This window comes from Doryrhamphus excisus, chromosome 10 (genome assembly GCF_030265055.1).
Source record: "Doryrhamphus excisus isolate RoL2022-K1 chromosome 10, RoL_Dexc_1.0, whole genome shotgun sequence".
NCBI lineage: Eukaryota > Metazoa > Chordata > Actinopteri > Syngnathiformes > Syngnathidae > Doryrhamphus > Doryrhamphus excisus.
The window spans coordinates 2,611,217-2,632,622 of NC_080475.1; the positions used below are offsets into that span (position 1 = coordinate 2,611,217).

At 41.3% G+C, this 21,406-nt stretch overlaps 1 protein-coding gene across 10 annotated transcripts in view; it reads left to right on the forward strand.

The window, feature by feature from the left end:
* The window catches only part of LOC131137133 (uncharacterized), a 46,345-nt gene that overhangs the window by 17,819 nt on the left and 7,120 nt on the right, over positions 1–21,406 (forward strand). For 6 of the 10 annotated variants that reach the window (XM_058084720.1, XM_058084719.1, XM_058084718.1 and 3 more), the window contains exons 5-28: positions 645–763; positions 837–1,055; positions 1,132–1,219; positions 2,287–2,439; positions 4,050–4,147; positions 5,626–5,798; positions 5,874–5,981; positions 6,500–6,676; positions 6,754–6,882; positions 6,998–7,813; positions 9,533–9,724; positions 9,818–10,039; positions 10,154–10,378; positions 10,458–10,661; positions 10,738–10,905; positions 11,001–11,216; positions 12,632–12,802; positions 12,905–13,093; positions 14,662–14,850; positions 15,256–15,449; positions 16,362–16,430; positions 16,499–16,537; positions 17,768–17,830; positions 19,714–19,887. In XM_058084720.1, the coding sequence (XP_057940703.1) occupies positions 645–763; positions 837–1,055; positions 1,132–1,219; positions 2,287–2,439; positions 4,050–4,147; positions 5,626–5,798; positions 5,874–5,981; positions 6,500–6,676; positions 6,754–6,882; positions 6,998–7,813; positions 9,533–9,724; positions 9,818–10,039; positions 10,154–10,378; positions 10,458–10,661; positions 10,738–10,905; positions 11,001–11,216; positions 12,632–12,802; positions 12,905–13,093; positions 14,662–14,850; positions 15,256–15,449; positions 16,362–16,430; positions 16,499–16,537; positions 17,768–17,830; positions 19,714–19,887 (4,395 nt within the window). Of the gene's footprint in view, positions 1–644; positions 764–836; positions 1,056–1,131; positions 1,220–2,286; positions 2,440–4,049; positions 4,148–5,625; positions 5,799–5,873; positions 5,982–6,499; positions 6,677–6,753; positions 6,883–6,997; positions 7,814–9,532; positions 9,725–9,817; positions 10,040–10,153; positions 10,379–10,457; positions 10,662–10,737; positions 10,906–11,000; positions 11,217–12,631; positions 12,803–12,904; positions 13,094–14,661; positions 14,851–14,984; positions 15,109–15,255; positions 15,450–16,361; positions 16,431–16,498; positions 16,538–17,767; positions 17,831–19,713; positions 19,888–21,406 lie in introns of those variants that run through there. The other 4 variants (XM_058084713.1, XM_058084715.1, XM_058084721.1 and 1 more) reach the window with 4 other exon arrangements.

Below are 21,406 nucleotides of genomic sequence, written 5' to 3' on the forward strand. Positions count from 1 at the left end.
ATGGCTGATTTTGCTTGGGCCGATATTTGTGGCCGATACTGCTTTGATATGAAATGATAATAACAAATATTCCAGGTCTCAATTTTAAACAAATATTTATTGAAATGTAAACACTAGGGATCGACCGATATGTTTTTTGGGGGCCAATGCCGATTTTTTTGGGCCGATATTTGTGGCCGATACTGCTTTTGATCCCTCAATTTACATGAAAAAATGACCATGATAACAAATATTCCAGGTCTCATGTTTAAACAAATATTTATTGAAATGTAAACACTAGGGATCGACCGATATGTTTTTTTGGGGGCTGATGCCGATTTTTTCCCCATCACCCTTAGCCGATGGCTGATTTTGCTTGGGCCTCTCCCGCTGGGGCAACACAAAGCTGACCCGGTGGATGCCTGACTCTAAATCACGCTGCGGAAAAATATATCGGCGAACCCATGAACGTATCGGCCGATACCGATTCAAGGAAAAAACACAAATATCGGCCCGATATATCAACCGGCCGATGTATCGGTCGATTCTTAGTGGCTATATTCACCTTTTATAAATAGATTTTGATTTTCAAACCAAGTTCCATTGACATTTGATCCAGAAATATACATGCTATTATGGTAATGTATGTTTTATGTACAACATAGACATGGCTGGAACAGACCAAGGAGATTCGCAAACAAGTTCCCGGTGCTATCTACGAGTTTACTTTCAACATAAAGTTCTACCCTCCTGACCCGGCACAGCTTACTGAAGACCTCACCAGGTTAACTCCTCTTAAATGTTCCTTATGCTGTTATCGAGGATGCAGATATTGATATTCCCTCCTTATTTTCCAGGTACTATTTATGTCTTCAGCTCAGGAAGGACATCATGAGCGGAGTTCTTCCCTGTTCCTTTGTCACCCTGTCCCTGCTGGGCTCTTACACGGCACAGTCAGAGCTTGGGGAATATGACCCAGAAGTCCATGGAGCTGACTACGTTAAAGATCTCAGTCTTGCTCCCGGACAGAGCAAAGAGCTGGAGGACAAGGTGATGGAGCTGCATCGCACATACAGGTAAGCGTCCACACGCTATTATGACATAAAGAATGGAATCTGTTATACATTTTCATCCTTTTTTTTTTTTTCAAAGGTCAATGAGTCCAGCCCAAGCTGACATGTTGTTTCTGGAGAACGCCAAGAAGCTTGCAATGTATGGTGTGGACCTGCACCAAGCTAAGGTAAAATATGTACACCGCATAAATCCACTTACACTCATTTTAAAAATCCTTTATGCTGTGACATCATTTGTTTCAATTCAATCAATCCATCACACCCAGATTTTATTACACAATCGATGTCTGATGCCTCTTAGTAAGTGGGGGATAAAGCCTACTACTGAACTCCATGACCTCATAGTGTGCAAAATTCTGCCCCCTAGTGTATATGTGTTGTAAATGCAGGATTTGCCAAGCACATGTAACACTAGTCATGTTTACATTGACCCAAATATTCCAATTCCATTCGGGTTATTTGCTCAAACGGAAAGAATGTAACCTTTGTATACACCTCATTCCGAAAGAAAAGTCCCAATCCGAATGAATATATAATCGGATTCCCAGGGGTGGAATATTCCTTTCCCCAATCTGATTGAGGTATCTTGTACCCGCTCAAACGGAAAGTTGTCAGACTGCGTTCTTTCTTCTTCTGTTGTTTATTGGCGGTTGGCAAGCAGCTTTCGTGTGCATTAGCGCCATCTGTGGAACAGAATCTAAACCCTTCTATACGCCATTCACAAGTCCAGTTTTATTAAAAAATTAAATACATATCTATATAAAACATCTGCCGATCTTAATTATAAAATATTAGCAAGATTGAACTTTATCTTTTCCTGTTCCCGGGTGCGTTCTTTCAGCGAATGCTCAGATATGACGTAACACGCAGCTTAAGATGTTCTTCGATTTAAAAAAAAATGGAGGCGAGCAATCGGCACTGGACTGCTGCGGAAAGTTTGTTTTTGATTCAAACTAAATTTCAAGACTGGACGAAGGAAAAAAAATGGGAATACGGAGTTATTCCAACAAGTGAAAGAAAAACTGGAGGAAGTCGGTATCACGTGATGTTGGTGTTTACGCTTTACTGCGCATGCCCCATTGACTATTCTGGTTGATTATAGCGTCGCATGTAGACACGCCATTGGAATATTCCTTCCCATGTATACCATTGCTTTCGGAAAGGTCATTCGGAAAGAGGAAAAACTCCTCATGTAAATGTAGCTATTGTTATCACGCTCTCTTTGTGCTTCCAGGATCTTGACGGTGTGGACATTACGCTGGGGGTTTGCTCTAGTGGTCTCATGGTTTACAAGGACAAGCTGAGAATCAACCGTTTCCCTTGGCCAAAAGTTCTCAAGATCTCCTACAAACGCAGCAGCTTCTTTATTAAGATCAGGCCATCTGAGGTAAATCACAGTAATATACGTTTTTTTGTTCATTTATGAATAATACGACTTCATTCGTTCATTAAAAAAAACAAACTGCAGCCTTTGTCGTGACAGTCGACGCTTACTAAGGTGTTTGCTCTGCAAAGTAAATATAAACAAAACAGCCAAAATGGTGCATGCTCACAGACATTTGCTACATATATAATAATAATAATACCTAATGTAAATTATTTATTGTGTAATTTTGTTTACAGGCTTGATACTGTATTTTATTTGTTTATTTTATTTTAAAACATTCCAGTTAACCTTCCTCTTAAACTATCACTGCTTCTTGAGATGCACCAATACACATTTTTTTGGACATCAGTGATGCAGTTTTGGCTGCATGGTGGTCGAGTGGTTAGCGCGCAGACCTCACAGCTTGGAGACCAGGGTTCAATTCCACCCTCGGCCATCTCTGTGTGGAGTTTGCATGTTCTTCCTCGTGCATGCATGGGTTTTCTCCGGGTACTCCGGTTTCCTCCCACATTCCAAAAACATGCTAGGTTAATTAGCGACTCCAAATTGTCCATAGGTATGAATGTGAGTGTGAATGGTTGTTTGTCTATATGTGCCCTGTGATTGGTTAGCGACCAGTCCAGGGTGTACCCCGCCTCTTGCTTGAAGACAGCTGGGATAGGCTCCAGCATCCCCCGCAACCCTTGTGAGGATAAGCAGTAGAAAATGAATGAATGTCATACTGGGTAATTTGGGTGTTAAGGTGACTATAGGGGTGTTATGTCATCTACGGGCCTCTAATAAGCCCTAACAAGAATGAGGCAGTTGAAGGGTAGGTTAAATGGCCACTCCAAATTGTCCATAGGTATGAATGTGAGTGTGAATGGTTGTTTGTCTATATGTGCCCTATGATTGGCTCGCAGCCAGTCCAGGGTGTACCCCGCCTCACGCCCGAAGACAGCTGGGATAGGCTCCAGCACCCCCTGTGACCCTTGTGAGGATAAGCAGTAGAAAATGAATGAATGTCATACTGGGTAATTTGGGTGTTAAGGTGACTATAGGGGTGTTATGTCATCTACGGGACTCTAATAAGCTCTAAGTTGAAGGGTAGGTTAATTGGCGACTCCAAATTGTCCATAGGTATGAATGTGAGTGTGAATGGTTGTTTGTCTATATGTGCCCTGTGATTGGCTGGCCACCAGTCCAGGGTGTACCCCGCCTCTTGCCCGAAGACAGCTGGGATAGGCTCCAGCATCCCCCGCGACCCTCGTGAGGATAAGCGGTAGAAAATGAATGAATGAGTGATGCAGTTTTTGTGTGATTCTGCCAAAGAACACAAAAAACAACTGCAAGGGTGAAGACAATACCTGTTGCTTTTGCGTTTAGTGAAGTTAATTTAGGATTAGTTACTTTAATCTGTGTGTTTAATCAGAGTATAAATGGCTTGTTTTCTTTTTTTTTTTTTTTACTTCATTGAATTCTTTAACTGGACCGGATTTAGAATGTGTTAATGCGACTTTGCTTCAGGGTAAATGTCATGCTTCATGCTGGGTGGCCGACTAATGTGATCAACCCAATGTCACCATCTTTGACTCTTCCCTAACGTTCTTTTTCTTTTTTTCCACCTTCAGCAAGAGCAGTATGAAAGCACAATCGGCTTCAAACTGCCCAACTACAAAGCCTCAAAGAAGTTGTGGAAGGTCTGCGTTGAACATCACACCTTCTTTAGGTAAGAAGAAGTTGAACTAACCCAGTTTGAATGTCATTTCCCTGCTTGGTAACACGTCTTTAGGTCTGTCCTCTGTGTAATTGGCTAAGTGGAGCCTAATCCGTGAAATTGGCTCCATGTCCGTTTGACCAGCTACCTTGCACTCAACCTAACCTGAGAATGAACCCTCTCAGGGTCACAGTTGTCGCTTGGCAAATTACACAACATTGTAGTCAATGCGGGCCAAATGTGGCCCGCAGGACACTAGTTTGAGGCCCCCCCGCCTTGATATGAAAGTTTAATGTTAGTTTGATATGGATGCTGTATGATATCATGTACCCAGAAAAAAATATTACATTTGATTAATGTTCATGTTAAAGGTTAAATAACTGTTAATAGTTATCCTCCTTATCCGTGTGGAAGTGGTAAGTTATTAGCTATTTAAGGTTAAAGGAAATAACTTGAAGGCTACCGTTTAGGTCGCTAGCTCTCTAGTTTGCGAGTTAGCATGTGTCTCAAGACCCTGCAGTTGCACAATGTGTTGTAAATCGGGGGTCTCAAACACGCGGCCCGCGGGGGCCAAATGTGGCCCGCAGGACACTAGTTTGAGCCCCCCCGCCTTGATATGAAAGTTTAATGTTAGTGCGGCCCGCGCAAGTTTGATATGGATGCTGTATGGTATCATGTACCCTGAAAAAATTATTACGTTTGATTAATGTTCATGTTAAAGGTTAAATAACTGTTAATAGTTATCCTCCCTATCCGTGTGGAAGTGGTAAGTTTTGGGAAAGGAAATAACTTGAAGGCTACCGTTTAGGTCGCTAGCTCTCTAGTTTGCGAGTTAGCATGTGTCTCAGGACCCTGCAGTTGCGCAATATGTTGTAAATAAAAAAAGTATAAATGTGACTACAGTCGTGTTTTGTCATGTCTACAGGGCTCTAATAATGCTTTGTTCATTTTAATCTGAAAAAAATAATTTGTCTACCCACCAACTATATGTGGTTTCTTAAGTTTTTATTATTTACTGTTTTATTATTATTATTATTTATTTATTACTGATTAATTGATTTTCTTTATTCTTGATTTGTTTATTTATTTTTCATCTTATTTTGTGCAGAAAAATAAAAAGTAAGATATTTGAGAACAGTGGAATGTTTTATCAGAGCTTTTCTTGTAGAAAATTGAACCCAAAGCAAAGTTTATTCATTTTTCTGTTTTTAATAATGCATTTTTTTTTTTTTGAAAACCTGATGCGGGGCCCAGTCTCGCCCGGACCCTAACTCCAGTGGCCCCCAAGTAAATTGAGTTTGAGACCCCTGATGTATACTATTGACATAATATTTGCAAATGATGATTGATAAATGTTAATTATAAAAAGTGATATTGGATAATTCCTCACGGCACACCTGATGGTTTCTCAAGGTACACTAATGTGCCGCGGTGCCAGTGGTTGAAAATCGACGAGGCTGGAACATTAAACACATATTTCTATCTCTCAGGGTTTCAACAATAGAAGCTCCCTCGTCCCGTCGCTTCCTCGTCTTGGGCTCCAAGTTCAGATACAGCGGGCGCACTCAGGCCCAGACCCGGCAAGCAAGTTCCATGATCGACCGCCCGGCCCCTCGCTTCACACGCTCTGCGAGCAAACGACTCTCCCGCAACCTAGATGGAGGTACGCACTTGAATGCCTATCATCGCATTCCACAAACCTCGAATCGTAAAAGATTCTCTTCCTTCGGTCCGACAGCTGGAGACGAGACTCTCCAGACGCTCACAGCATCAACCAGGTCCGAGGTTGATGACTGGTCGCTGATACTTACTTCTGACAAACCCTACCCTTTCCTAGAACTTCCAGGTACCTGGAATTGTCTGAAGCTTTGCTTGCGCTTTTTCCTCCCGTACTCATTGATTCACTAATGGCTTCCATCCATGGCTCATTTGCCGCCTTTAACACTCTCACAAGGACGACCTTTCACCTATGGCGTGAATGTTTAACTTGTCATCGCAGTGACTGGCTCGGCTTTGCCTGGCGTGATCCCAGGGTACTTTTGGTCACTGCATATATGAATATCAACTTTGTCGCTCCTGTTAGTCAGTCGAGGCTTCTGTTTTGGTTTGCAGCTTGATGTTTGGTTGTTGCTTTGGGCTCGGCATCTTAACCCGGCTACCTAAGCTTCGTAATCATCTCTGCTGATTGGCTGTTATTGAAAGAACACATTGCGATGGCAGCGTTGGCTATGCTTTTTAGAAGTAGCACCTATTGAGCTGACTAACTCTGACTTACCGGACTCACAAAGCTTTTCATGTGCCTTGAAGGACGGTCACCGTCGCACATAACTCCATCACATCATCATCATAATCATCTTTTCACAGCCAGAGGTCAGGCATTTATTCAGTCCTGGAACACTCATGAAGGTGGTCGGCCATGGTGGGAGCTTTCATCTGCTGACGCACAACTTCAGACTAAAAACGACGATGAGTGGTCATCCCTGCTCAAACGACAACCTCCTTTTCCGTTTTCCCCGTCTTTTGATTTTGTGAAACGACCAGGTATGAGCATTTGTAGTACCCGATGTTCTTCAATTTTTTTGTAATGTATTATTTGATTTCCGTTATTTACCCTCCAGCTAAGCTCAGCTTAGCCGACGTCAGCTCTGTTGACAGGCTATTGCGACCAGCACAGGAACAGCACTACGACTGGTTCTGTGACTTTGACCGAATCCCCAACCTGTCATTTTATGTCGATAAACTTCAGTGTGAGTCACTCTGTGTGCCGTTATGATTTTCCAAACAGACAATGTATATACTTTTCTACAACATGTGCATTATTGGCCTTTTTAATAAATCCTAGTCCTCTTCCCCTCCTTGCAGCCCAGACCCAGTTGGAGGATGAACAGTTTGAGTGTATTACCGAACAAGAATTGACAGAAAAGGATCTCACTGAGAAGCTAGAGACGATGGTGATGTTAGTGGACAACCTAGAAGAGATGCAAGATTTAGAAAGGAGGCTGAGGAAAGTGAAGGATTTGGAAGAAAGGCTCCAAGAAGTCGATGAAATGGCAGATCGGATCCAGGAAGTCATAGAAGAAGAATTAGGGGAGCAGGAAGTTGTCAAACTAAAAGAGGAAGAGTTACAAAAAGAAAGTGAAGCTATAACGTGGAATGTGTTGAAAGATTCTGTGATGGCGGTGAGGAAAAGTAATGACGCAGAAGATGTGGATGAATTAGAGGAGCAAATCAAGGAGGTGTTCTTCAAGGGACTTTTACCTGTGGGTGAGGAGGCTGAAGTGGAGAGTAAAAACAAGGACGCCAGTTTGTTTGACAGTAATTTGAGAGAGAAGCTACGTCAGTTAGAAGAAGAATGGCAAAACGAGGTGGAGGAGAACTTTAGTCCTCCACAAATGATTCCCTCTTCTGGGGTAACCTACCACAGGGTGGAAAGAACCAAGAAGAGAGTTGCTTTTCTTGACCAGCAGCAGCCTGATGTTACAAATGAGGCCCAGGCAAAGCTCATAATGTCCGAAAAGAGATTAGTTGAGGTTCGAGTGCAGACAGAAATAAAAGACGTCAGAGTTGAGAGTGTTACTGAGATGCTTAATATTAAAAATAGATCTCAACGAATAGAAGGAAAGGATATGTGGGCCATGCTTTTTGATCGTCCACCATACACGGCTGTCGTCAAACCAGGTACAGTATATCGTTGTGAATGAACAACTTTCTCAAGTTTTGACTATGGGGCAGGGCGGCACGGTGTAGAAGTGGTTAGCATGCATGCCTCACAGCTAGGAGACCGGGGTTCGATTCCACCTTAGGCCATATCTGTTTGGAGTTTGGATGTTCTTTTCTCTGGTTACTCCGGTTTCCTCCCACATTCCAAAACATGCTAGGTTAATTAGCGACTCCAAATTATCCATAGGTATGAATGTGAGTGTGAATGGTTGTTTGTCTATATGTGCCCTGTGATTGGCTGGCCACCAGTCCATTTATTACCAAAGCCTTGTAAGACTTTGACACCAACGACTCAGGACTTGACTCGGACTTTAGCCTGATGACTTGAAAATGCTTGACATTTTCAGTGAATGAGTAAAAGTAAGGGCTGCATAGCGTTTGAGTGGTTAGCGCACAGGCCTCACAGCTAGGAGACCGGGGTTTGATTCCACCTTCGGCCATCTCTGTTTGGAGTTTGCATGTTCTTTTCTCCGGGTACTCCGGTTTCCTCCCACATTCCAAAAACATGCTAGGTTAATTAGCGACTCCAAATTGTCCATCACCATGTGAGTGTGAATGGTTGTTTGTCTATATGTGCCCTGTGATTGGCTGGCCACCAGTCCATTTATTACCATAGCCTTGTAAGACTTTGACACCAACGACTCAGGACTTGACTCGGACTTTAGCCTGGTGACTTGACATTTTCAGTGAATGAGTAAAAGTAAGGGCTGCATGGTTGACAAGTGGTTAGCGCACAGGCCTCACAGCTAGGAGACCGGGGTTCGATTCCACCTTCGGCCATCTCTGTTTGGAGTTTGCATGTTCTTTTCTCCAGGTACTCCGGTTTCCTCCCACATTCCAAAAACATGCTAGGTTAATTAGCGACTCCAAATTGTCCATAGGTATGAATGTGAGTGTGAATGGTTGTTTGTCTATATGTGCCCTGTGATTGGCTGGCAACCAGTCCAGGGTGTACCCCGCCTCTCGCCCGAAGACAGCTGGGATAGGCTCCAGCATCTCCCGTCACCCTCAAGAGGATAAGCGGTAGAAAATAAATGAATGAACAAACTTAAAAAAGGTCACAGGTCAGGACTAGAGTCATGAGATTTGTACTCAAGTCACACTTTCGATGACTTTGGACTTGACTTAATATTATTACTAAAGACTTTGACACCAACGACTCAGGACTTGACTCGGACTTTAGCCTGGTGACTTGAAAATGCTTGACATTTTCAGTGAATGAGTAAAAGTAAGGGCTGCATGGTTGACAAGTGGTTAGCGCGCATGCCTCACAGCTAGGAGACCAGGGTTTCTATTCCAACTTCGGCCAATCTCTGTTTGGAGTTTGCGTGTTCTTTTCTCCGCGTACTCCGGTTTCCTCCCACATTCCCAAAACATGCTAGCTTAATTAGCGACTCCAAATTGTCCATAGGTATGAATGTGAGTGTGAATGGTTGTTTGTCTATATGTGCCCTGTGATTGGCTGGCCACCAGTCCAGGGTGTACCCCGCCTCTCAAGACAGACAGAGGCAGCTGGGATAGGCTCCAGCAATCCTCGTGAGTAAAAAGCGGTAGAAAATGAATGAATGAATGACTATGGGTTAAACCTTATTGTCTCCTAATGGATGCTAATTTTGTCAAAATGAAAATTCAATGTACTAGAGCAACTTTTCACCCCATTCTCCTTACTTTGTTCAGTCACATCGGTGGAGCCTGTTGATTTGGATGAGGGGGTGTTTTTCACTTCAAAAGAGGTTCCAACATATGATGTTGAAAGCACCTTAATACCGCAAGAGTCATCGATAACGGAAGAAAAGTTCCCACAAAGAGATGACGACTGGTTTGTTTTGCTGCATGTAGTTCCCAAAGAACCAACCTATGTCCAACCAGGTACATAGATCTGAATATTGTGTGCTGCTTACCGTAACGCTTCAACTGGCTTGTACCCTCTTCTCATGCTCGTCCGTGTTCTACTCATGTCAGTTAACTTCACGGAACAAGACCCGATGGAGGCTGAGAGTTTCAGAGTCTCTGTGGTTGAAATGTACGAGGAGATTAGGGAGGTTCCACTTGAAGAGAGCGAGATAAGCGAACAGCCGCCAACACATCTTCCAGAATTCCGACAGCAGCTGGCGAAAAAGCGAAATGATGACTGGTTTGTGTTGCTGGATGTTGTTGCCAAAGAAACAACTATTGTGCCACCAGGTATTGCTTGAAGTCCTTTACAAAAAAGCAAGCAGGCACTTTGAGCTTCGCTGGTATTCTTTAGACTCTCTTCGACATCTGTAGCATCTGAGGATTTGTATCTTTTCATTATAGTCGCTTTTGACGTGCCTGGTAAAGACGACGTCTCTGTGGCTGACATGACGGAACTTGAACCGAAAGACAAACCCGCGGAAGTCGCAGTAGTGGAAGAAACGGGAATGAAAGATGATCTGAGCTTAAGAGAAGTCACAATGATGTCACGGGGTATAACCGAAATAGAGGATGACTGGTTTTTACTTCTGGATGTTCCCACCAGAGTAATACAGTTTATTCCTCCAGGTATTGCTGATTTATGGTACTTTTTTTACTGCATAAAAAAATCAATGCTTTAATGTTTTGCAACCTTTTTTTTGCCAAGTGACCGTTGCTGTGCATGATGACCCAGAGAAAAGCATTTCTACTCTGACTGAAGAACAAATGGAGGTTGAAATAGAACCGATTAAGGTGCAGAACATAGAGACACAACCAGAACAGAAAATAGTCCAATCAGTCATCAGTAGAAATGATGACTGGTTTCTACTTCTGGACATTTTTCCCAGAGAAAGAACCTTTGTACCAACAGGTACTTATGTCGTTTTTTTTGTACTTTTCACACACATCAGTAAACCAACCAAACTAAAATGTTCATTCTAAAACAGATACCCTACCAATGCCAGCTAAAATCTATCCGGATGTTGGACCTGCGTTTGATGAGGTTGGGCTTTACCAGATGAAACAGCCGCCATTGCAGTCACAGCCAGAAAGCATTGATGACTGGTTTGTTGTGTTTGATGCAATTCGGGAGGAGGCAGTCCGAATACCTCCAGGTATACAATGTGTGTTTACGCCAGCCCCTATATATCTGATATATACTTACAGTATGGCACTTGATAAAAACACTCACTTTGTCTGCTTCTGCCAGTTACTGTGGCTGTGAGGAAGCCGTTTGAGACTGAGGTGTTAACCACTGAAAGTAGAACATGGGAGAAGATGATAATTGGTGAGAGCAGGCGTGATGAGACACGTTTCTCGGAAATGAGACTGAGCCCTGTTGGACCGACATCAGGAAGGGAAGGAGAAGATGATTGGTTTGCCCTGTTTGATATCATCACAGAAAAGACTGCCGCTGTACCATCAGGTATCAAACATGCACCTAAATTCCGTCCAAGTGAAGTATTGCAAAAATATGAATTAGGGATTGACCGATATGTTTTTTATCGGGCCGATACCGATTTTTTTCTCAAGTTTAAACAAATATTTATTGAAATGTAAACACTAGGGATCGACAATATGTTTTTTTGGGGCCGATACCGGTTTTTTTCCCCATCAACCTTAGCCAATGGCCGATTTTGCTTAGGCCGATATTTGTGGCCGATACTGCTTTTGCTCCCTCAATTTACATGAAAAAATGACAATGATAACAAATATTACAGGTCTCAATTTTAAACAAATATTTATTGATATGTAAACACTAGGGATCGACGATATGTTTTTTGGGGCCGATACCGATTTTTTTCCCCATCACCCTTAGCCAATGGCCGATTTTGCTTAGGCCGATATTTGTGGCCGATGCTGCTTTTGCTCCCTCAATTTACATCAAAAAATTATAATGATAACAAATATTCCAGGTCTCAAGTTTAAACAAATATTTATTGAAATGTAAACACTACGTATCCACCGATATGTTTTTTTTTGGGCCGATGCCGATTTTTTTCCCCATCACCCTTAGCCGATGACCGATTTTACTTAGGCCGATATTTGTAGCCGATACTGCTTTTGCTCCCTCAATTTAAATGAAAAAAAATGATAACAAATATTATAGGTCTCCAGTTTAAACAAATATTTTTGAAATGTAAACACTAGGGATTGACCGATACCGATTTTTTCCCCATCACCCTTAGCCGATGGCCGATTTTGCTTAGGCTGATATTTGTAGCCGATACTGCTTTTGATCCCTCAATTTAAATGAAAAAATGATAATGATAACAAATATTATAGGTCTCCAGTTTAAACAAATATTTATTGAAATGTAAACACTAGGGATCGACCGATATGTTTTCTGGGGGCCGATGCTGATTTTTGTCCCATCACCTTTAGCCGATGGCCGATTTTGCTTAGGACGATATTTGTAGCCGATACTGCTTTTGATCCCTCAATTTACATGAAAAAATAATAATGATAACAAATATTACAGGTCTCATGTTTCAAACAAATATTTATTGAAATGTAAACACTGAACACAGTAGGATTCAGCTGTCTTAAACACACATTTAAACGGCATTATCAACTTGCAGTGGGGGAGGGAGGGGTTTTGTAGGGTCTTCCGGCAACACAAAGCTGCCCGGCGGATGCCTGTCTGTCAATCATGCGGAGGAAAAATACATCTGTGAACCCACGCGCGTATCAACCGATACCGATTCAAGTAAAGAACGCAAATATCGGCCCGATATATTGGCTCATCCTTAATATGAATGCTAAATATCTTCCGTGGTTATGTGAGTTTTATTTCTAATCAGCAACTGCAGCAAGAATATTCATTTCTTTCTGTGTTAGTTACTGTGGTTGAGCCTACTGTGGATGTGTCAGCACTCAAAGGACCAACACCAAAATACACCATAGAAGATACGAGGCCACCAGTGAAGTTTGTTGAGATTAAACCACCGCAGCCAAGAGAGGTGGATGATGATTGGTTTGCTCTCCTAGATGCTGCAGAAAAAGCACCGGGTATTTGTCAATTTTACACGGCATTACATTAGTAGAGAAGAGATCTTTTCAACTTTTCAGCCAAGTTTCCTGAGCTCACCTTTCATTTGTACTTTACTGTAGTACCTGAACCTGTCAGAAGCTATCCTGATGTAACGGCATCAAAAGGCTTTGCAGTTATAGAGAAGAGGTCACTGCAGAGAATTACTATTGTGGAGGAGATATGGGTGCAGGAGATGTCCTCACGTCCGGCAGAGAGAAAGGTGGACGATGATTGGTTTATTCTTCTGGATGTGGCTCGGAAAAAATCAGGTATATTTTGACGGGCAGTTCAACTATGTCTGCAATGATTTGCGTTTATTCTACGACAAACCTACCTAAGCTATTTTTGGTGTTTCAAATCATTAACCTTCCTCTTGTGTTAGCTTTCTGGTATCATCTCTTATGTTAACGGCTCGGTTTTGACCCATGTATTAAATCAGCTATAAAATACACTAAAAATAATAAGTTACCATCAAATTTGCTTCCTCATCCATGAAAATATTGGTTTTAATACTTTTGGTGTGGGCATGTAGGCCTTTTTTGTCACTATACACCTCGATTTCAATGACCAAAAATGGTAAAATGAACGTCAAAAGAATCATATCAATAAATTGAAGGTTATTTTGTTACCTGGCTATTACTGAGGGATATAGAACATATCTCTTAAATCAATTTTATTTATGTTCTCATTTTAGTATTAATCACTAAAGAAACATCTATGGCAAGGGTCTCAAACTCAATTTACTTGGGGGCCACTGGAGCTCTGGTCTGGGTGAGACTGGGCCGCATCAGGTTTTCAAAAAAAAAAATGCATTTATTAAAAACAAAAAAATTTAAAAAACTTCGCTTTGGTTCCGATTTTCTACAAGAAAAGCTCTGATAAAACATTGCACTGTTCTTAAATATCTGACTTTTTATTTTTCAACACAAAATAAGATGAAAAATAAATAAATCAAGAATAAAGAAAATCAATCAGTCATAAGTAAATAAATATAATAATAATAATAAAACGGCAAATAATAAAAACTTAATAAACCACATATAGTTGGCGGGTAGACAAATTATTTTTTTCAGATTAAAATGAACAAAGCATTATTAGAGCCCTGTAGACATGACAAAACACGGCTATAGTCACATTTATACTCTTTTTATTTACAACATATTGCGCAACCGCAGGGTCTTGAGACACATGCTAACTCGCAAACTAGAGAGCTAGCGACCTAAACGGTAGCCTTCAAGTTATTTCCTTTAAACTTAAATAGCCAAAAACTTACCACTTCCACACGGATAGGGAGGATAACTATTAACAGTTATTTAACCTTTAACATGAACATTAATCAAATGTAATAATTTTTTTCTGGGTACATGATACCATACAGCATCTATATCAAACCAACATTAAACTTTCATATCAAGGCGGGGGCCTCAAACTAGTGTCCTGCGGGCCACATTTGGCCCCGCGGGCTGCGTGTTAGAGACCCCTGATCTATGGTGTTCAGGTCAATTTTGACCCATATACATTTCAGTTTTGGCTCAAAATATTGCTTTATAGTCATATTATTATAACCGACCCTAACAATACAGTGGTCATAATTTCAATTTTCAGACCATTTAAAAATGTAGTAAAAATTATTTTTTGGGTTTTATTTTGTTGAAATAGAGTTTCCTGACTATGTCAAAAAGCCTTGATGCAATAATTATTTATGTAATTTTTTTTATGCATTAAAATGTAAAACAGTTCGGTGCCGACCCTAACACAAGAGGAGGGTTAATGGAGGTTAGGGTTGCTTTCATTTCTAATGTATTTCATGATATTGTGTGATATTAATTATTATTAGTTGCTGTCCCTGAGCCCATCCGACTCCTGGCAGAACTTCCAAGAACTGCTGAGATCAAAACGAGGATTCCTGTTTTTGAGACAAGGCCACAGTTTGAGAAACAGATCCTGGAAGAAAGACCTCGCCTCAAAAACACTCGTGTTGATGACGATTGGTTTCTTCTACTAGACACTGGCCCCAGAAAGTCAGGTAGTCCGCCTGTTTTGGGATTGATTTTTTTTTTACATTTTTCCTGCTTTCTTTGACGCTTATTAACATCAAGTCAAGATGGATGATGGTTGATCACAGCACTTGTCCGTTCTTGACTGCACGTTGTTTTGCAGATTGAAGAAATATTGCTTCACATTTCCTCATTGCTTCAGTCAAGTTGAGCTTTCTAACATTCTTTCAACTTGCTGGTTATTTACTTGTGATCTACTTCGAGAAGTCCGTGAGGGAGAATACAAGGTAAAGAATATGCGCTCACTTCTCGGAAGCTTGCGATTTCTTGTTTTTCTGGCATTTTGCGAATTGTTTGTGGTATTTATTGTGATAATTATGGTTATGACTTGTTTTTGTAACCATCATACGTTCCGATTTGTCTGTGTTGTTCAGTGGTGGTCACACAGAGGAGCACCCGTCCCGTCAGCGCTCCAGTCTTCTCCCAAGCTGCTCTAGCAGAAGCCGGAATCCCCATGGCACCATTGGAACAGCCCCAGACCTCCACTCCAATCAGGACTACCATCAAAGAAGAAAGGACACTGGAGGTCACTTTAGAAGCGGTTGAGCCATCAAAAACCGAAGTCAAGGTATTTATTTTCCATCCATCCCATCCATTTTCCTACGCTTATCCGGGTCCGGGTCAACGGGGGCAGCAGTCTTAGTAGAGAGAAGGGTTCGATTGTTAGTCGAACCTTTGTTACAAGAGGTCCAATGCGGTTTTCGTTCTGATCGTGGAACACTGAACCAGCTCTACACCCTCATGACGGTGATTGAGGGTGCCCAACCAGTCTACATGTGCTTTGTGGATCTGGAAAAGGCATTCAACGGTGTCCCTCGGGGGTGCTCCGTGAGTACGGGATTGGTGGCGCGCTACTACGTGCTATCCGGTCCTTGTACAAACGGGGCAGGAGTCTGGTTCGCAAACGTTGGCCTCCGCCAAGGCTGCCATTTGTCACCGATTCTGTTCACAATTTTTAATGGACAGAATTTCTAGGCGCAGCCAAGGTGTTGAGGGTGTCCGGTTCGGGGGGGCCTTAGAATCTCATCTCTGCTATTTGCAGATGATGTGGTTCTTATGGCTTCTTCGGGCTGCGACCTTCAGCGTTTACTGGGACGGTTTGAGACTCAGTACCTCCAAATCAGAGGCCATGGTTCTCAGTCGAAAAAGGGTGGAGTGCTCCCTCCGGGTTGGGAACGAAGTGCTCCCTGGTGACGTGTTCTGGGCATGCCCAGCCGGGAAAATTCCCCGGGGCAGACGTAGGACACGCTGGAGGGATTATGTCTATGGACCGGGAAGTCTGGGTTTCTCTACTAAGACTGCTATTTATTTTGGCTTTATATTTTACTGTTTCCTTGCTCATAAATGTGTCATTTTTAGTATGACCTAATTTTGAAAAACTGGTGCCTTATTTTTATTTGGTGGTAAATCATCTTTTAGTAAATACTCAAAGCACCCAAAACACAGATTGTTCCCTGAACCGTGTCTCTTGCCGCTGTAGTCAGCGGCGTGGAGGGACCACAGATCTCTAGACTCCTCACTGACCCCTTCCATCAATGGGGACATTCAGGTTAGTGTCAAACACCTCGGCCCCAGGAGAAGCATCTTATGCTAACACGTCTCCCTCTCTCATCCTAGTTTGAGGTGGCGAGTAAGGAAGTGGTGCAATTACGAAAGGTCAGATTCGTAGCTTTGTGTGTCCTCTGCAGTCATTTCTCCATTTTAATGATGATGACTAATTCCATCCTTTTATCATTTACTTCCATATACAGTAGCTAGGTTATATTAAGTTCAAGGTATACGCAGTTTAAATGACGTAGCAACGGGTACAGAGTATTATTATTATTATATCTCACCTCGTTTCATATTATCTACATACTGTATTGTATATAACTCTGGGAAAAACTGTTGATTTTTGTTAATACTTGGATTGTTTATATTGTTTATTTTTCTATATTGTGTATTTTGTACTGCTTAACTGACTCTGTACTCTTGCTGCAGTGCAATACAAATTTCCCCACTGAGGGACGAATAAAGGCATATCTTAATCTATTATTTGCTAGCTTAGCCTTAGTACAGTAAACCTCGGATATATCGTAAATTCGCTCACAACAGACAGAGAACCGATTTTTCTGTAATGCATTTCCAATAAAAATTCATTGCATATATTGGATTTTTTATAACGGATTTCGCCTATTTCGGACAAAATCTCCAGTCCCGTTCCAATGCATTTCCATTAAATTTCCCTCGCATATATCGGATGGCCGCATCGTGGCGCTCCGATTCGCCGAATCGTGACAGGCCGCTATACGACGTCATTTGCAGCGTTGCCTGCGCGTCCAGGTACATTGGAAACATAGTCAAGGAAGTGCCTTTTTATAACGGATAAAATCCGATTTACACATATACCGGATATAAATCCGATATATGCGTAAAACGGACATTTTCCGGTATACGCATATAACGGATTTCGCTTATATCAGACAAAACCAGTGGGAACAATTGAATCCGATATATCCGAGGTTTACTGTATAATCATAAGATTTTACACTCATTAGTCATTTATTAACATTTAATTCCTTATTGCATGCTGTTATAACCCTGAAATGCACATGCATGATTAGTATATGTACTGTTGACTTTACTTATGTGTGTACATCATGATAACTACTGCAGTATTTTATCACAACTAGCATCCTTGTTTCATAATTTAACTTCAAACTAAAATACTGAAACTTTGATTTTTTTTTTTAGTTCAACCATTTTGCATGTCATCTTTTGAAATAAACATTTCTGTAAATCTTCTACTGTGCATGTCTGAGGTGCAGCAATTAGCTGCTAACACGCACGGAAACTGACACCCTGATACTCACCCCGTCCCCTTTTTTTTCTGTTCATTTTTCACAGAAAAGAGCTAAGAAAATTGAGGGAGACTCAATTTATATCAGACATAGCCTTTTAATGTTGGAGGTTTGTATCTCTCTGCCGGAGATGTCAGTCTCTTGCTGTGTTTTTCTTGCTCTTTGGCGCACTGATTGGCTGCTGATTCATATCACGCTTGCATGACTATTTTTGAACTCGCATCGGCTTCTCTAATTGGATATATAGATAGATCACTTTTTATGGCGGCTCTAATCCACTTATCTCAGGAGAGTGCTGTTGAAATGAAGACCAATACCAATGTGACAGTTGTTCTTGATACTTACACTGAGTGGGTTTTTCAAAGTCATATGACTATCCTGGGCGGCACGGTGGTCTAGTGGTTAGCGCGCAGACCTCACAGCTAGGAGACCGGGGTTCAATTCCACCCTCGGCCATCTCTGTGTGGAGTTTGCATGTTCTCCCCGTGCATGCGTGGGTTTTTTCTCCGGGTACTCCGGTTTCCTCCCACATTCCAAAAACATGCTAGGTTAATCGGCGACTCCAAATTGTCCATAGGTATGAATGTGAGTGTGAATGGTTGTTTGTCTATATGTGCCCTGTGATTGGCTGGCGACCAGTCCAGGGGTAAGACATCTGGGATAGGCTCCAGCACCCCCTGCGACCCTTGTGAGGATAAGCAGTAGAAAATGAATGAATGTCATACTGGGGTAATTTGGGTGTTAAGGTGACTATAGGGGTGTTATGTCATCTACGGGGCTCTAATAAGCCCTAACAAAAATGAGGCAGTTGAAGGGTAGGTTAATTGGCGACTCCAAATTGTCCATAGGTATGAATGTAAGTGTGAATGGTTGTTTGTCTATATGTGCCCTGTGATTGGCTGGCCACCAGTCCAGGGTGTACCCCGCCTCTTGCCCGAAAACAGCTGGGATAGGCTCCAGCACCCCCTGCGACCCTCGTGAGGATAAGCTGTAAAAAATGAATGAATGTCATACTGGGTAATTTGGGTGTTAAGGTGACTATAGGGGTGTTATGTCATCTACGGGGCTCTAATAAGCCATAAGTTGAAGAGTAGGTTAATTGGCGACTCCAAATTGTCCATAGGTATGAATGTGAGTGTGAATGGCTGTTTGTCTATATGTGCCCTGTGATTGGCTGGCGACCGGTCCAGTATGAATATAACTATCCCTACCTCCCTGCATATTTATTCTATAATCTTTTTAGATCATCAGTATTCTCCTGTTCCGCTTTTCTGCTTCTTATCATTTTAAACTCCCATCTAATTTTCTAATTTGCTTTTAATGCACTGAAAGAATTTTGCAATAAAAAAAACAAGCAACAGAAATTGTGAATAATTAATTTAATTAATTACTATAAGAATATGTATTTGATGACATTTAACATTAAGTTGCTCTTTGGCATCACTGTTTAATATTATGTGTTTTTTGTGCTGAATTCAAACAGGTTTGTTGTGCTTTTTTTTCCCCGCTATTGTATTATGACTTTTATTTTTACTCACTTGCTTGTTGATTTGCAAAAATCATGCTATATATATATATATATATCATTTTATGGCATAATCAACTCAGACAAATCATGGTTTTGGAATATCATAAATCAAACAAATCTGAGAACTTTGGTGTCGTTCCAATGAGTCTCTGAGTTCTGAGTAATTTTTAATATTTAATATATGGCCCATGTCATTTGTGGTCACATAGAATCACTAACTCTGCTTTTGCTTATTTAATCATATTTAGGCTCATATTTAGCCAACATTTTTAATAACCCTTTCTACTTTTTTTCTTTCCTCTCCTTTCATTATGTCCAACTTTAAATATTCCGATTTCCTCCATTTTCCCTTCCTCACTTTGTCCCACCCCCTCCCAATAATTTTTTTTTGATCCTATCCACACCTCCACTTTACTCCTGTTCCTCCCTCTCTCTTCCCCCTTCCTGGCCTTTTCCAAATGTAGGAGTTTGATAAGCCCCAGGAGGACCTTCTCAGGCATCACGCCAGTATCAGTGAGCTGAAGAGGAACTTCATGGAAGCCGTCCCAGAATCCAGGCCCAGCGAATGGGACAAGCGTCTGTCCACGCACTCCCCGTTACGCTCCGTGGGTGTCAATGGTCAGCCCGGTGCAGATGGGGTAAGTTTTGTCACAGCAAAAAACACGGAAGCAGACATGATCATATATTATAAACCCCTTCAAACTCGATGCAAAAATATACACGCATGTGTCCTATCATTAGATTGTTCATAAGGTTTGTTGTTGCGTGTTTGGAAAAGCATCACTGGATTGTGTGCGCTTTTAAGTCATGTGCAATTTGGATGACTTTCATAAGATCATTCGACTAAAACGACTTCCAAGTTGCTTCTTTGATTGTTTGTTTGACGGTAACTGCGTGTGGTGCATGCTCATACCCGGCATGTTATATGCAGCACACGCACACGCATGCGTATGGGAAAAAAAAAAATGGAGCTGGACCGGTTGAATAGGCCCTGCACTTCTGTGTCTTCACTCAAAAAAAAAAATGATGATGTGGATGACGCATCTGTGAGACACGGCGGGCATCCACTCACATGCTTCTGACATGTCCGCATCGCATGATGACAGATGAATGACCCCCCCTAACTGCACGCAGACTTGACCTCTCCCGCTCTCCTCTATCCCTCCTTCATCATACTTTATTATTATTATTATTTTTTTTTTTTTTTGCTTTAATGTGTTTGCTTTGCACTCTTTCCTCCCACTTTTCATTTCACTGCTGCTTTCTTCCAAACATCAACCTGTACAAGAGACAAGGTTAGCAATAGAATCAAACCCATTGCGAGAATAAATGCTAATCCCGCATCACATCTTGCATTAATGTGATATGGAGCCATATCCTCGATATAGTCTCACAGATGGATTTTCACGTTGGACACCTTTTTAATGTGTTCTGTTTTTATAACATGAAATTGTCCCACTCCATCTGTTGTACTGAACAATCAAAAATCTGCAATGAGCAGGGGAATTAGAATAAATATAGCCAGATGAAATTACAGTGAGCAAGTTACATAACGCTCATTTTTAGCATATTTAACGGAAAACAAATCATTAACCTTCCTCTTGTGTTAGCTTTCTGGTATCATCTCTTATGTTAATGGATTGGTTTTGACCCATGTATTAAATCAGCTATAAAATACACTAAAAATAATAAGTTACCATCAAATTTGCTTCTCATGTCTTGGTTACCTTCTTAGGCTTCCTCATTCATGAAAATATTAGTTTTAATACTTTTGGTGTGGGCATTGAGGCCAGTTTTTGTCACTATACCCCTCAATTTTAATTTCCAAAAATGTTGGTTTTAATATTTTTGGTGTGGGCATGTAGGCCTTTTTTTGTCACCATACCCCTCAATTTTAATTTAAAAAAAAATATCAGTTTTAATACTTTTTGTGTGGGCATGTAGGCCATTTTCTGTCACTATACCCCTTAATTTTATTGTCCAAAAATATTGGTTTTAATACTTTTGGTGTGGGCATGTAGGCCATTTTGTGTCACTATACCCCTCAATTTTAATTTCCAAAAATGTTGATTATAATAATTTTGGTGTGGGCATGTTGGCCATTTTTTGTCACTATACCCCTCAATTTTAATTTCCAAAAATGTTGGTTTTAATACT